The sequence below is a fragment of the Peromyscus maniculatus genome, chromosome 8 (genome assembly GCF_049852395.1).
Source record: "Peromyscus maniculatus bairdii isolate BWxNUB_F1_BW_parent chromosome 8, HU_Pman_BW_mat_3.1, whole genome shotgun sequence".
NCBI classification, from domain to species: Eukaryota; Metazoa; Chordata; class Mammalia; order Rodentia; family Cricetidae; genus Peromyscus; species Peromyscus maniculatus.
In genome coordinates, this window is record NC_134859.1 from 11,824,708 (window position 1) to 11,836,248 (window position 11,541).

At 40.5% G+C, this 11,541-nt stretch overlaps 1 protein-coding gene across 1 annotated transcript; it reads right to left on the minus strand.

The window, feature by feature from the left end:
• Positions 1 to 3,170: 3,170 nt before the first annotated feature.
• Positions 3,171 to 4,112, minus strand: LOC102914123 (olfactory receptor 1f45-like). Its single transcript, XM_076577798.1, has one exon. The coding sequence runs from the start codon at positions 4,110 to 4,112 to the stop codon at positions 3,171 to 3,173; it is 942 nt and encodes a 313-aa protein (XP_076433913.1).
• Between the last annotated feature and the right edge of the window lie 7,429 nt (positions 4,113 to 11,541).

Sequence of the window (11,541 nt, forward strand, 5' to 3'; positions counted from 1 at the left end):
TTGCTCTCCACAAATGGACAGTAAGGCCCTATTGCTCAAGACAACACCCACACAACTCACTGAACATGGAGAGGTTGAGCTGGTGCCTACATAGAATTTCACCCCTCTTTTCTAGTGTCTTTGGTGAGGGAAGGTACTCTGCAGGCTACCAAAAGAAAAACATAAACGCCAACTCAGCCACAAAACCTTTGCTCTACAATGCTTTCCTGCCTGCAAAATATGCTAAGGCAATGGTGGCACCAAGCTTGTGGGAGTAACCAACCAATGTCTGATTTGACTTAAGGCCCACTCCATGAGGTGGAACCCATACCCAACACTGCTTGCATGACCAAGAACCAGAGACTAGATAGCCCAGAGACCTAGGGTAAAACCAAATATTAGTGGGCTTAAAAAAAAAAAAGTAGTGATAAAATGACTCTTAATGATATTCTGCTGTACTCAGAGATCAGTGAATAAGGATTCAGCCATCGTCAGAGAAGCTTCCTCCTGAAGAAGATGGGAACAAATACAGAGACCCACAGCCAGACATGATGCAAAGAGAGACCTTGGAACATACAAATCTAACTGGGATGTCTCCATCAAATCCCTCCCCTCAGAGCTCAAGGAACCTGGAGAAGAAGGAGGCAGAAAGAGTGTAAGAGCCAGAGGGGATGGAGGACACCAGAACAAGACCCTCTGAATCAACTAAGCAAAGTTCATATGAACTCAGAGAGACTGAAGCAGCGTGCACAGGGCCTGCACAGGTTGAATATCAGATATCCCACACATTAGATATTTACATTACAACTCATAACAGTAGCAAAATTACAGATATGGAAGCAGCAAAGAAAATCATTTTATGGCTGGAGTGTCATCACAATATTAGGAACTGTATTAAAGGCTGCAACATTAGGAAGGTTCAGAACCACTGGTCTACAGCTCACAGGTGTGCTGTTAAGTTACTAAATATAAGATTTCTCTAGTTTTGTTGTGTTTTTTTTATGTAGGGGCTTAGTGCTATGAACTTGCCTCTTAGAACCATTTTCATTGTGTCCCATAAGTTTGAGAATGTTGTGAATTCACTTTCATTCAATTTTAGAAAGTCTTTAATTTCCTCTCAGTTTCTGCCTTGTCCCATTTTTGCATTCAGTAGACAATTGCTCAATTTCCATTAGTTTGCAAGCTTTATGTTGTTTTGGATATCTATCTTTAACTATGGTGGTCTGATAGGATTCAGGGAGTTATTTCAATTTTCTTGTGTCTTTTGAGACCTGCTTTGTGTCCAAGTATGTTGTCAGTTTTGGAGAGTTACAGAAGGTGCAGAGAGGAAGTTATATTCTTTTGTGTTTGGGTGAAACATTCTGTAAATATCTGTTAGGTCTACCTCCAGCAGAAGGTGTGTCTCAGATTAAAGGTGTGTCTTCCAGCCCTAAGATCCAGATCATAAGTATGCCCTCCATTTCTGTATTATAGTTCATTCCAGATATAGTCAAGTTGACATCCAAGAACAGCCATCTTAGTCATGTTCCTTTATAAAACTGGATGCCTTTGTGTTTGGGCATAGATGTTAGGAATTAAAATGCCATCTTGGTGGATTTTTCCTTTGAGTATGTAGGGTCCTTCCCTATCTCTTTTGATTAATTTTGTTTTGAAGTCTATTTTGTTAGATATTTTATATTAAAATGTCTACACTAGCTTGCTTTCTAGGTCCTTTTTTGAGTTTGTTTTCTTTTGTTTTGTTTTTTTAATTAAATTTTTTTAATGTATTTTAAATTAGCATACAAATAAATATGGTTCCATTATGACATTTTCTTTTTCATTATTATTAACAAATTTTCTATTTATTTTACATACCAACCACAGACCCCCTTCTCCTCCCTCCTCCCGCCCCCCAGCCTTCTTCCCCAATCTACCCCCCATTCCCACCTCCTCCAAAGCAAAGTCTCCTATGGGGAGTCAGCAGAGGCTGGTACATTCAATTGAGGCAGGACCCAGCCCCTTCTTCCTGGACCAAGGTAGCTTAAGGTGTCCCACCATAGGCACTGGGCTCTAAAAAGCCTGCTCATGCACCAGGGCCAGATTTTGATCCCTCTGCCTAGGGGCCCCCTAAACAATTTAAGCTAAGCAACTGTCTTGCCTAACAAGAGGGCCTAGTCCAGTACTTTGGTATCTTTTTCTAATCTTTTACTCTGAGGTAATGTCGATCCTTGATGTTAATGTGTGCTTCTTAGATGCAACAGGTTGAATCCTGTTTCCATATCTATTGTTGGTGGTGGTGGTGGTGGTGAGCGTGTGTGTGTGTGTGTGTGTGTGTGTGTGTGTGTGTGTGTGTGTGTGTTTCTCTTCTTTTGGTTTTGCTGGTCTGAGATTGTTTATTTCCTGTGTGTGCATGGTTGTAGTTAATTTCCTTAATTGGAGTTTCCCTTCTAGTACCTTCTGTAGGACTGGATTTGTGGACAAATATTGCTTGAGTTTAGATTTATATGAAATGTCTTATTTTCTCCATCTATGGTGACTGAAAATTTTGCTGGGTGTAATAGTCTGGCCTGGCATCCATGGTCTCCTAGAGTCTGCAAGACTTCTCTTTACTCCCTTCTGATTTTCAGAATCTTCATTGAGAAGGCAGATGTTGCAGGATATTCAATCACACTGTGAAACCAGAGTTTGCATTTACATTGATTTTATTTAATTAATTAAATAAATTGAACCTTGGGCCAGGAGGCTGAGTGAGAAATTAGTTGACAGAAAGTAATCATAGAATCAGAGAGTGTCTGTAGGATGGTAAAGAGATGCACAGGAAGTAGCAGGGAGGGACTTTTTGCGGCTTGGGTTTTTTTGTTTTGGCAGAGTGGAAGAGCAGTCTGAAGAGATAAATTGAAGGTAGGAGAGCAGAGTGGTCCATATGGATCTGCTTATCTAGTCTCTTTGGATGGAGGTAGAGAATGAAGAGAGGTCACCCCAGGAGGTTAGCTATAGAGATGGGGATGAGGCCGGAACATTAGATCTGGAGGAACAGAAGCAGACAGGGTGATGATCTGCAGTCAGCCTACCTGCTTCCCTGGCAGGAGCTAATAGCTGCTTTTCTTTAGAAAAACAAACAAACAAATAAACAATAACAACAACAAAACCTTAAAAGTCAAAATTCATTCTTGAGTATCAGTTCCCATTATGGCTTTATTAGCTCTTTAATATTAAACACATAATGATTTCATGGAAAGCATGTTCCTTAAAGCTCCTTTCATGTCCTTGTTCCTCAGGCTGTAGATGAAAGGGTTCAGCATGGGGGTCACCACTGTGTACATCTTGGCGGCTGCCATGTCACTCCCAGCTGAGTGAGAGGAGGAGGGGTTGAAATACAGGGATATGATGGTGCCATAGAAGAGGCCGACCACAGCCAGGTGGGAGCTGCAGGTGGAGAAGGCTTTCCATCTTCCCCTTGTGGATGAGACTCTCAGGAGAGCACAAGCAATAAGGACATAAGACACAAGGATGCAAACAAACGGAGCTATCATTAACAGCCCTGCAACATAGAGAATCATCAGCTCATTGAGGTGTGTGTCTGAGCAGGAGAGTTTCAGGAGGGGGGTCACTTCACAGAAGAAGTTGGGGATGATGTTGTCTGCACAGAATGAGAGTCTAGCCACGAGCAGGGTGTGCAACAGAGCATTCAAGCTGACTACCACCCATGACCCGACCACAAGGAGGGCACAGAGCTGATGGGTCATCTTTGTTGTGTAGTGTAAGGGGTGGCATATGGCCACATACCGGTCATAGGCCATCACAGCCAGCAGGAAATTGTCCATGTCAGCAAACACACAAAGAAAGTACAGCTGTGTGAGACACCCAGAGAAGGAAATGGCCTGATTCCTGAGTACATGAATGGCCAGCACCTTGGGGACAGTGGTGGAGGAGAAGCAGACATCCACAAAGGACAGGTTGCTGAGGAAGAAGTACATGGGGGTGTGCAGGCAGGAGTCTGTGCCGATGGCCAGGATGATGAGCAGGTTTCCCAGGACAGTGGCCAGGTACATGATGAGGAAGAGCAGGAAGAGGAGCTGCTGCTGCTGCTGGGGCTGCCTGGAGAGTCCCAGGAGGAGGAACTCGGAGACGCTGGACTGGTTGCTGCCTCTCATGGTCTGAGCCAAGCTATAAAGAACAGAGACAGAGGTGAGAAATGTAGAAGCTGGAGTTTTTGGATGCAGCAGATCATGCTTCATTGATGGGCATGTTGAAGATATAGCCCTACCCACATCCCAGTCTACACGTTTCAAAGTAGAGTGGCTCTGGTCCCACTGGCTTCACCCATTCGCTTGACTGGATAAAACATAATCACAGTTTTACACATACCTCCCCCAACCCCCACAATCTGAGTGCCCGTTAGGTTACATTCTGCTGGTAGTGGAGTTTGATCATATAAAGAACAAGTAGTACATTTTCTTATATTCTTGGCTTGTTGCCAGGTTATGGAAAAATTATTTTTTAAACCCTTACTATTGACATGATTTTTTTTTATGAAACTCTGAGGCCTTTATCATATTTCCTGTCAATAGTTGATCAAGCTCATCATTTTTCTTGTGCTAGAGGGCCTGGCAGACCCATATGGGACCAGATGTGAGTTATATACAAGAAATGTTTCTTATTCCTGATCATATCTTGTTTATTTTGTTGTTGTTGTTGTTGTTGTTGTTGTTTGTTTTGTTTTGTTTGAGACAGGGTTTCTCTGTGTAGCTTTGTGCCTTTTCCTGGAATTCACTCTATAGCCCAGGGTGGCCTCGAACTCACAGAGATCCACCTGCCTCTGCCTCCCAAGTGCTGGGATTAAAGGCGTGTGGCACCACTGCCTGGCATATATCTTGTAACTGAATAAATAACGAAGTTAATTCTGACACATCAGGGATAAATTCTGCTGTTTCAATATGTAAGACCACTCTTTCATCATACTGAGAGTCAGTAACTATGTTGAGGGGTTCCAAAAAGTCCATTAATACCATCAGAATAGCATATAATTTCCATTTTTGAACCAAATTATAAGGACCTTGTACACTTTACTTAAATTTGCTCATTTGTAACCTGCCTTTCCTTGTTTGTTTGCATCTGTATAAAATGTAGAGGCTCCGAGATTGGTGTTTCCCATACAATGTGAGACAGTATCCAGTTGATTCTCTTTATAGGTTTAATTCTATCACTTTTGGGATATTTCTTGTTAATCTCTCCCAAAATATTACTGCAAGCTCTTTGCCAAGGTTTACTTTCTGACCATAATTTGTCAATTTTTCCTCAGTTAAAGGTGTTGCAGGTTTCTGCTGGGTCTATTTCTGCTAATTGACCAAGTCTCAATTTTCCTTTTAAAATCAACTCAGAGATCTTTTCCACGTAAGTTTTTAATTTTTTACTCTGTTCATTTGGTAGAAATATCCATTCCAATATAATATCTTCCCTCTGCATTAAAATCCTTTTAGTAGAATGGTTAGAGGGTAAAATAACCAAAATGCAATCAAGCTTTGGATCCACATGATCCACATGTGCATCCTGTATTTTCTTTTCCACCAAAGCCAATTCTCTCTCAGCTTAAGCTGATAATTCTCTTAGACTATTTAAGTCCTTGTCACTCTCTAAGGTTTGGACAAATCACTCAGTTCATAATTTTCACCCCAACTCAGTTTATAGATAGGACATGTCTCTGAATAATCTCTGAAAGTCATTAAGAATCTGTAATTGATCTCTCCTAATTTGAACCTTTTGGACTCTATTTTTTTTAACTTATTTATATTTTATGTATGAGTATACTGCATGTATATCTTCATGCCAGAAGGGGGCATCAGATTCCACTATAGATGGTTGGGAGCCACCATGTGGTTGCTGGGAATTTAACTCAGGTTCTCTGGAAGAGCAGCCAGTGCTCTTAACTGCTGAGCCATATCTCCAGCCTCTGGGCTCTAATTTTTTGTAGACCTCTTTTATATCCTAAATAATTAATAGAATCTCCTTTTTGTATCTTTTCAGGACAAATTTGTAATCCCCAACAAGGTAAAATTTTCTTTACTTCTTCAAACATTCTTTCTAAGGTATTTGCATTTGAATCAGCTAGTAAAATATCATCCATGTAATGATAAATTGTAGATTTTGGAAATTGCTTATGTATCACTTCCAACAGCTGTCATACAAAATATTGGCACAGGGTTGGGTTATTTAACATTCTTGTGGGAGAACTTTCCATTGATATCTCTTAACTGACTGGGAATTATTATAAGTAGGTATCATGAAGGCAAATTTCTCTGTCTTTTTCTTATAAGGGTATTTAGAAGAAACAGTCTTTTATTTCAATAACTATAAGAGGCCATCCTTTAGGTAAGAAAGTAAACAAAGGAATTCCAGGTTGTAGAGAGCCCATTGTCTCAATTACCTTGCTGATTATTGCTCTTAGATCTGTTATCATTCTCCACTTACCAGACCTCTTTTTAATAACAAATACAGGAGAATTCCAAGGGCTTGTTTCTTAAATATGCTGAGCCTTTAACTGCTCTTGTACCAGCTGTTATAAAGCCTGTAGTTTCTCTTTTGTTAAAGGCCATTGCTGAACCCATACAGGGTTGTCTGTTAACCATATGAAAGGTAGAGTTGTTGGTGTCTTTGAAAGATTAGCAGCTGTTGAGTCCTGTTCTTGTGCAATCTGCATAGTCGGTGACTCTTCTTTATAATACCACCTATATATTTTTCTCAGAAACATATGTTAGTTTATGGTTTGTTTCTGACATTGAAGGAACGTTAATCTGGGTATTCCATTGTTGTAATAAATCACAGCCCCATAAATTCATAGCTATATTAGTCACATACGGTTTTAATTTTCCTCTCTGTCCTTCTGACCCTAAAAATCAACCCATCTTGCACTCTGTTTCACTTGAGATAATGTTCCGATCCCTAACAGCTGAACATTTACCTCCTGAAGAGGCCAATTTAGATGCCAAGAGTCTGGTGCAATTATTATTACATCTGCACCTATGTCTACAAGACTTTCAATGAGAACGTCATTTATTTGTATTTTTAATTTTGGCCTTTGTTCATTTATAGAAGTTTGCCAAAAATTTCACTTTATTGTTCCCCTGAAGTTTTTGTTCTCTCTTCTATAGCTGTTCTACCACCCCATGCAGTATGTTTTTTTTTTTATAATAGGCATTTATTTATTTAATTACTCTAGGAAGGGGTTTCTTCTATGACGTCAGGAAAGGACTGGACTTAATTTGCCTTGTTGGTCTGTTTGAGGCCCCTCAAGGAGTTTCTTGTAGATGTCTTATTAAATAAGAAACACAGAAACAATGTAAAAGAGAAAGCCAAGAGGTCAGAACTCAGAGCTAAAATCTCACCCTTCCTTCTGCTGTCCCAGCTTCCCGAAAGAGAGCTATATCCTGTCTGTACGTCTTTTTTATAGTATTATTGTTCTGCCTTCTCATTGGTTGTAAACCCAAACACGTGACTGCCTCGTCACTGTCTGAATATACAGCCCCCTAGGTCTTAAAGGCATATGTCTCCAATGCTGGCTGTATCCCTGAACACACAGAGATCTATGGGATTAAAGGCATGTGCCACCACCACCACACTCTGTCTATGGCTCTAATAGCTCTGACCCCCGGGCAACTTTATTTATTAACATACAATTAAAATCACATTTCAGTACAATTTGAATACCACCACAGTTTCTCAATGGCAAAGCCAAATGATTACCTTGTCTGTCCCTTGTTGATCTATATCTGTTAGTCCAATGTTTGCCTTTACCACACCTTCTGCAAAATCGAGAAGGGAGGGGTATTCTGTTGCCATTGTTTCTTGAAAAAACATTGTTTTTAGGAACACCTTGTTTATAGTCCCTTTTGAAGGTGACCTTGTTTATGGCAATTTAAGTATCTGACATTATTATTTTACTTCAAACTTCTGGAAATCACCTCTCCTATCCAAGTATCATCATAGTCATGAGATTCAATATTAATTGTATCTCAGATCCATTCCTCCAAGCGTGCTGATCTTGCCTACTCTTTTGCATTGTGAATTAGCATTTTTAAAAGCCAGATATTCAATTATTATCTGTCTAGCTTTCTGAATTTGGTATCATTCTAGCTACTGCTGAAGACAGGCTTTGTAAGAAATCCATGAAGGTTTCTATTGGGTCCTGTATAACTTTTGTAAATGACTCAATTTTCTTTCCTACTTCTTTAATTCTGTTCCAAGCATTCAAAGCTGCCATTTAGCATAAAATTAAAGTGTGATCATCATATGAAGATTGTCTTTGTATATCAGCATATTCACGTTCTCCAAGAAGCTGACCTTGGGAAATTTCCATACTCTAGCCCTACATCGTTGTTCTATAGTCTTAGCCTCCTCTTTCCACCAGGTCTTCCATTTTAACTGGGTTCCAACCTCTAAAACATCTGTAACCAAATCTTTCCATTCTTGATGGATAATTCTATTACAAGTTGACCATGAGTTTAACATCTGCTTTACAAATGAGACTATATGTAACTGTATGAGACTATAGCCTCCTTGAATCTCCACAAATCTGACATTTGTACAGGAGTCCAATCAGCTCATACACAGCCTTGAGCATTTGGCAGTTCCGGAAAGGTTCCCGGATAGATTAAGGTTGGCTGTTTGAAAGCCTTAAACTGTTTCTTGGTTCACCTTTAAATTCTTCTGTCTGGGTCTGAATATCTCTATAAACTGCTTTAACAAGTTTTTCTAAAACTTTTACCTTGGCACTCATATTAACTAGCCTTTTTAATGATAAAACAAAAATGATCAAACAAATAATATTCACAATTGATATTATGTAACTCCCATCAACATTAATTATCCTCTCATTAATTGTTCCCTTTTCAAACCACCTAATGTGTAATCAAACAGAGAACAAATTCCTTCCATTGTAAAAATGTTTCCCATTTTTTATGTGGAAGAAAAAATTCTGTTTAACTAATTTTGCCCTTTAATATATCTTAATTAACTCACCAACTCTGCCAATTGTGTAGAACAGTAGAAGCCCAAGAAAGTTTCAAGATAGCAACCTAGTATGGTAGCATTCCAAGATGGGGATCCAGAAAGAGCCCACAACCCATCAGGAGAGAAGAAGCCGAAGAGTCTTCAGCCCACATAGAGTGAAGACTCTGGCCACATACAGCTCGGGCCTGAGCCCCAGGCAAGTGGCTTTTTTGTGAATTTGTGCCACAAATGTTGGGTTGACACATGAAACATGAATTTCTATATGCTCTTATGAATAAAAAAATAGGAGACAGATATTGGGGGGAAACTGAGAGATCAGAGGAATAGAACAAGCCAGCCACAAGTGCTTATTGCTAGGAAATCCTCAGCCCAAGAGAACTACTTCCTGTATACTCAGGCCTGTATAGCTTTCTGTACCCTGCCACTTTACTTCCTCTATCTGTCCAGCTATATTACTTTCTCTTTCTGCTTAGCTCTATCACTTCCTGTCTGTGTGTACTAACCTCCAGACCTCTATGGTTAACTAGTGCTGGGATTAAAGGTATATGCCACCATGCCTGGCTCTGTTCCCAGTGTGGCCTTGAACTCAGAGATCTGAATGAATCTCTGCCTCCCAAATGCTAGGATTAAAGGAATATGCTACTACTGCCTGACCTCTATGTTTGATATAGTGGCTGAGGTTTCCCTCTGATCTCCAGGCAAGCTTTACTTGTTAGAACACAAATAAAATATCACCACAAAGCTGTTTGAGATCACAAATCAGGATGACATAGGAAAATAGTAGTATTTCCCCATCTGCCAAAAGAGTTGTACACTATTAGGTGATATAAAGCTTCAAAATAGCTTTAGATTAGACCAAGAGCCTTGCTAATAGTTTATAAGATAATCTATTCCCAGGAAAAGCAGTCCAGTTCACAAAGTGATAATATCCAGCTGTCTGATTTGTTGAGCCAAGGATAGAGGCTCAAAGCAAACTAATGGCTGTGCCAGTCTCTACTGCTAGGTCTGGCTGATAACCTAGGACAAGATAAACTAGATCAGTGATTAACTCTCTGCACAAATGCCTAACCTCAGTCTTAGAATATGGGTCTGTAACCTGAAGACTCAGAGTTCAGCCAACTGTTTTTTTATGTTGGGTTCTGAAATTGTGCGGGTGACAGGGAGCAATTAACTGAGGTTAGAGACAAATTCGGCTTTCGTTCAGCTACACCACCAGTGGGGGTTAGATTTCCCAGCTGACCAGGGCGGCTGAGAATGATCTGACTTCATAGCCCCGAGAAGGAGCTACAAGTCTCCTTTTCTATCTCTCTAGACAGAAAGCAGAATGACGGGTTCTTCCTTTGCAGCTGAGAGTTACAGCCCACCAGCTAGGGAGCTGAGATTTATTGCATGTGAGTTGTCTGGATGACTCTGTTCTTAATCATTTACTTAAGAATGGAATGGGACCTTCAAATGTAACTCCTAATATTCAACATGAAAGACTCTGTTGGGTATATACAGCTGTGAAGAACAAAGAGATTCACAGCCAACATGAGAGAATAAAGAGAGAAACCATCAAGAGACTATGTATGAGTTTTTTCCTTCCCTAAAAATCCTCAGATAAAAAAGTCTTAGCTTCGAGACACTGGACTTTCCCTTTGAGCCCTACCTACAGCCTGGAAGATGGTTCTTCCCAGGCTGTGATTTAAAATTGTGTTGACTGAGAGTCAATTATTCTTGCACATAAGTGATTTGCACATGTATGGGTTCACTCACCTTTCTTTTACATGTTTGAAATTTTCCACATCAAAGGTTTTAGTTAAAACTCTGAAGTTTTAGGGGTTGGAGAAAATGGCTCATTGATTAAGATCACTGGCTGCTCTTCAAGAGGATCTGGGTTCGATTCAAGCACATCTCAGCCCTCACAACCTTCTGTAACTTCAGATCCAGGGCATCCAATACAATGTTCTGTCATCTTTGGGGACCAACCACAAACATGCAGGCCAAACACCCATACACATAAAATAAAATCAATAAATATGTATGTCAATGCTTTCATTCAATAAAATAGTGAACTTAAAAAAAATTGAAACTCCCAGAACAGAAGAAGATGTCCCAAAAGGCAGCTTCGATCCCTGAGACACAATGAAGAACTGTCAATAGGTGGTGCAGGACTGTGACCCAGCACTGGACAGTTTGAGGCAGGAGCTGGAGCTCAAGACCTACCTGGGCTGTACACCAAAACCCATCAAAACAGACAAGAGAAAGAGAGAGAAAGAGAGACAGAGAGAGAGAGAGAGAGAGAGAGAGAGACAGAGACAGAGACAGACAGACAGACAGACAGACAGACAGACAGACAGACAGAAACAGAAAGATACAGGCCTGGCAACAGAGATAAGCAGACGCAGCTTGGAACAGGTACGCCTCTAACCCCAACACACGGGGAAGAAGCTATCTCCATGGGATGGAACCAGAAAGAATCTGAACACTCTGTCTGAGGACAACCCAGGGACCAGCTGCTGATCCTGCGAAACCCAACAACTTGGAGGTGTTGGTGAGACTACCCTGCTCAGCTGAAACCCATCTCGGAGAGGATTC

Bases quoted from the DNA above. Each gene is read 5' to 3' on its own strand.
- LOC102914123 (XM_076577798.1), bottom strand. From the start codon at position 4,112: ATGAGAGGCAGCAACCAGTCCAGCGTCTCCGAGTTCCTCCTCCTGGGA.